We start from the raw sequence: 5,606 nt of genomic DNA on the forward strand, positions 1-5,606 counted from the left end.
ATATTACTTAAGAATTTAAAATAATTTAATACGATAAATATCAAAAGAATAATCAGCAAATATTCCCTGTAATGTATTTATAAGAAAATCAACGTCCCTTCATTTTTAATTACTAATCTGTTTAGATTAAATTAAAAAACAGAAATGTCAATAAAATAAATAAATAAAAATTCTAATTTTAAATGATGCATATAAGTCAAAGGACTAGTGAACTAACAGTACAATTATGGAAATCCATATAAAACAACTATAATAAATACCAAATCATCAATCTATACTTGTTATTTTTTTAGATGCTTTTTTAATATTTAAGTATGTTTGACTTCAAATTGTTATTTAAATTAAATTAATTTATTTAAAATGTATTCAAATTTATGCTATTTTTATTTTTTAAGTTACTCTTGTATCATCCTATTATATATATCCTACTCTTTCTATGAATATGTATATCGATCTGAAGAATTTTTAGATTTTATTATAGTTAAATTATATAAAATATTTATTAATCATGGTGTTTGTATTATTTATAAAAATTATAAAAAATTATTCTTATATAAAACACTATATTTCTGTAAATTTTCAATGGACATATTTATTAAAAATTAATGAAAATAAAATAGAGAATCTGTTTTCTTTTATTGTATAATATTTCAAGTTATATTAAAAATTAATATATAGATATGAATACAAAAAATACATGACAAACAAAATTAAAATTTAATTTCTAATAAATAGAGCTAATGCATTAATCCAAAATTTAAACAAATACTCTATAATTTTATTTCGCAATACATTTATACCTAAACTATTCTTTGTAGTATAATATGTCATACTCAGTAATACGAAAATTTATATTTGGATAATTTCATTAAAATATTTCCATTATAAATTATATTTTGATATCATAAAAATATAAATTGTATTATTATACTTTATTATTTATGATTAAAAAATGATTGTATAAACTTCAATTAAACACAAATTTTAACAATGAAAACATTTTCATTACAAATCAATATCAATAAAAAAATTATAATTCATGTAGTTATTTCAACGTACAAATTATTATATTTCAATAAAAAATTTTCATTTTTTACATATATAATTACTAAAAATATTAATAGATATAATAAACAATATAATAATATACTAACATTATTGAAATACACACTTTCATATGCACATGTGAACCTCTTCATTATGTTTTTTATATACAATACCAGTGAAAAAAAAAATATTAAAAACAAATGTACAAACAATGTATATTAGTAAATATTTAGTGCTTTTTTAATAAGCAAATTCCAAACTACTATAATTTTTCAATAACGATTTCTTTCTAATCTTATTAACTTGGGTTTTCTTTCTTAACCTCCTTATTATAATAGGATAAAGCCTGATTAATTACACTTTGTTTGTTGGTATTAATAATGTTATCGTTCAAGTATCCATGTCTTGTTTCTTTTTTTAAATTATACAAAGAATTATGAAGATACTTTAACTCTGTTTCTTGTTTAAGAGTCATTTGGTAAAGTGCTTCTATATCATCGGTAAATTTTTGCAATTGCTGCTGTCGCATCTCTTCTCTTTTGGCTTCTTTAGCAACTTGTCGATTATATTCTAATACTAAACATCCACCAGCTACACTGAAGATTATAACTTCACCTACTAAATTAGCACCCAATTCAATAGCCATTTGTTCATTAAGTTTAGCAATTTTAGTTGGTTTGCCTAAATTCATAAGATACATCTTTGTCTTAACTTCTGCCCAATGATATACTGTAAATATTTTGATAAAATTAAATTTTTGGTGTGAACATAATGTATAATAATAATACAATAACAATTTCAATGTCTAAATAATTAATAATAAAAATTAAATTACGAAAATTAATTTTTTAATTTTACCTGTAAAATAATGAATTATAACAAAATAGTATACTTACATTGAGCAGGTGGTATTATAAAATAAGCTCGAAAAACTGGATGATTTTTAGCATGAGCTACTATAATTTGAGCAAGAGGTTTGCTAATTTGCTTAATAAAAAGCACACCTAGTTTAAGTGCTGGAAAAATTCCTACTGCCATTATGTATTTTCAAGAATTTTGTCAAATAATTGCTTCAAACTGTACAATATAGAAATAGTTCAAAGTTAATGATTGAGTAAACTTTTTAAAAATTATTTTAAAAAAATATTAAATTAAAATAAAAAAATAAAGAATGAATGTATAATCATTATAACATTCTTTTATTAATTTATAATTTGTATTAAACTCCAATAACCCCAATAATTCAATATAACTTATTCAATTTTTAGTATTGATAATTTTAAAAACTAAACTATTTAACTACATCTTTAAATAATTTAATAATATTTATATAGTTCATTAAATATATTAATTTTTTTTTATATAAGATCAAGAAAACGGATTGAAAACTCTGCAACATTCACTGTTCTCCTAACCTAATAATCTAAAAGTTATAATTATACTAATGCAGATCTTAAAGGTTAACCCGATTAATAAATCAAGTGCAATTATTAATATATATAAAAATTTTATATTATTTTTTTATTAATTTGAACTCTTATAAAAACAAAATATTCAAATTGCCATTTTTCAACTTACATCAAGTTACTTTCGTTCTCACCTTCAAAATACATTAAGTTTCAAACATTAAATTTAAAATATAAATCATACTGTATCAATAGAAATTTATTATTTTCTTAAACTTCACTGAATTTTTAAAGTTATGTTGAATTTCTTCAATTTAAAAAATATCTTTACTTATTGCGTAAAATTCAATACTTTTCAATATACTTTCAATTGAGTTTAATCGAAATTATAATGAAAAAAAAAAAAAATTATAATATAAAAATTAATATCAAAATAGAAACAGAGAAATAATATTACATAGTACATAGATTAATATATAATTAGACCTATACTGGATGTGCAATATTGTAGTATTATAATTATTATCCGCGGTAAGATAACGTATTTCAATTAATCAATTTGTAACTTTATAAGTAATGAATATTTTGTTCAATCTTCTAGTAAAAACTTGAATTCTCCTAGATATGTATTATTTAATTTATTAGTTATATTGTTAGGAAAGAAATTATCAATAAATTCGCTCAAAAGTAAAACCCACAATATAAAAACTTGTAAATAGATGAAATCAAATTCAAGCAGAATAATAATAAAATAACCTTTCAGATGACATGAGCTCCATACTTGACATGTACAGCAGTTAATTTTTTCTTCCAGTTACTCCACACTGTAAATCGAAAGCTTATGTATCTACGAAATTCTAATGATAAATATCATGCATAGAAAGTATAAACACAACGGTTTCATTATTTAATTATGAATTATTAAAAATGTTTTGTAATGCAATTTAAATTGATATATTTGTAATGAAATACTATATAGGATTATAATTATCTTATTCATTTAACCTGATTTCAAAATTTAACAGATCTACTATGTTCCATTTCCCTTTGTGTGGCTTAATATATAATTTTCAATTAATAATTTTCAAAGTTGAATAAAATATTTGTTTCTTCAATTGTTACAAAGATGATTAAAATTAAAAATATTATCCTCGAAAATAGATAGTAATTCATCAATATACAAAATAAAAACAATCTTCATTTATTATAATTAATAAATTTTTAATTTCAATATTGAAATGAAAAATATGTAAAAGAACAGATGAAACTTGTAAATATGTTCCAATGATTTTTATTTAAGTTGAATCAAGTCATATGTATAATAATAGATTAACTTTATTATTTTTAATTTAGTACCACATAATAGCAATACAATAATATCAAATATAATTTTTAATATTATTTTCTTAAAAAGTAAAAATTCATAACATTTTAATTAATTTTATACAATACATTATGTCTTCTACTCAAACTTAATAAAATTTAAAAACAATATGAATACATATACATTATTTAGAAACACATTTAATATTTATTAATGATTATATAAGATCAGCCATGTATTTAAGTAATAATAATTAAAATTACATAAAAAAAATAGAAATTCTTAAATTTTTCACAAAAGTGTGTATTTTTATACAATATCCTTTAGTTTAATTATAAATATGAAATACGTTTACAGGAAGGATTAAGATAAATATTAATAAGCAATAATATTCCAATGTTACTGAATAAAATTTATAGTTTTTACTTATCAATGTTGATAATTATAGACTATACAATAAATTTAATAACACATATATATGTACATATGCAATTTCTTCTCGTAATTTGTCAATTATTTTTTGTTTTTGTAAAAATACGTATAGAAAAATATGTGTACTATGGCAAATATTAATTTTTTTATGTAATTAGTACAGGTTCCAAAAAACAGTTATTTTTTTACTTTTTTTCTTTATAATAAGTTATTTATTTAAAAAAAAGCTGATACTCATCTAAATAGATGAAAATTATTATTATTATTGGGCAAAAATCCATATTATCACCCATAGTAATTTATTTATTAATCAAATTCACAAGTTGGTTACGCGGTAAGGTACAGCTTGGGATTAACTATTGGTTCAGGTGCAACACATTGACGCACAATTATTATGGCTTAACAAGATTAACGAAAAAACGAAAAGAAAAATAAATGATTATATGACTATTAATATTGTGTTTGTTTATTAAATAAATCAAGTATTTCATTAACAGTTTCTATTTTTACAAAAGTATATTAAAAATCGAAGTATTTGTTCATATCCGAAATGTATCTATTGTAGTCGCACATAACCAAAGTCTAATTCTATTGATTCTTAATGATGCATTAAATATAAAATTTAAACAATATATATTGAAAAACTTGCAAATAGATAAATAAAATTAGGTCAATGTATCAATATAATATGACTTCAATAGAATTTTAATGAAAAATAAATTAAATTATATATATTTAAAATATTTCCTAATATTTTATATAAATATATAAAACATCCATAAATTATTGTAAATTTACTAAATTATATTTATAAAAATAAAGTATTTTTATTTTGTTTTGTTCGAATGACTGTAATTTTCGGTATTTCTTTTATTGATTCATAGAATTTTGTATTCAAATTATATATTCTTAAAGAATCAACCATTTTCAACTTATGTTCGTTTATATAATAAATGTACTATTTATAATTCCTAGTTGAAATGCAAAAAGAAAATAATATAACTTAATTTACAAATGATAAAACTCTACAGTCTGATATTTTTACAAAATTAATCCAATTTATTATCAAACATAAGTGTTCGGAAAATAATCCCACAATTTGACTCGTCAGTCAAACGTGCAATAATTAACTTAGAACAAAAAATCCACTAGATGTTGTGTGGGGTTGCCAGTCAAGTAAAGGATGAATGCACTGATTAATAATTAACACATGTCTTTATTATTTCTGTTTATTTTAATTAATTTACAAAAGAGTGAATTACAGACGAACTTTATATTTCTTGATAATCTTGTGGTGTTGAAATATATTCACTATGAATGAAGCAGGTTATAATCTATTGAATATTATCACTAAGAGGTTATGGTGATTGTAGTGCTCTGATCGAACACTGGAATGC

General features: G+C 20.5%; 1 protein-coding gene across 2 annotated transcripts; it reads right to left on the reverse strand.

Annotated features, from left to right (window-relative positions):
* Nucleotides 1-1,272: 1,272 nt before the first annotated feature.
* On the reverse strand, nucleotides 1,273-3,284 carry LOC105364649 (putative OPA3-like protein CG13603). Of its 2 annotated transcripts, none has more exons than XM_011502630.1 (3): nucleotides 3,210-3,284; nucleotides 1,944-2,124; nucleotides 1,273-1,776 (listed from the first exon to the last, which is right to left on the reverse strand). In XM_011502630.1, the coding sequence occupies exons 2-3, from the start codon at nucleotides 2,083-2,085 to the stop codon at nucleotides 1,346-1,348; spliced, it is 573 nt and encodes a 190-aa protein (XP_011500932.1). In that variant the 5' UTR covers nucleotides 2,086-2,124; nucleotides 3,210-3,284; the 3' UTR covers nucleotides 1,273-1,345. The 2 variants fall into 2 exon arrangements, with proteins under 2 accessions (XP_011500932.1, XP_011500931.1); XM_011502629.1 differs by lacking the exon at nucleotides 3,210-3,284 and adding an exon at nucleotides 2,626-2,656.
* Between the last annotated feature and the right edge of the window lie 2,322 nt (nucleotides 3,285-5,606).

The sequence above is a fragment of the Ceratosolen solmsi genome, unplaced genomic scaffold (genome assembly GCF_000503995.2).
Source record: "Ceratosolen solmsi marchali unplaced genomic scaffold, CerSol_1.0 scaffold15, whole genome shotgun sequence".
NCBI classification, from domain to species: Eukaryota; Metazoa; Arthropoda; class Insecta; order Hymenoptera; family Agaonidae; genus Ceratosolen; species Ceratosolen solmsi.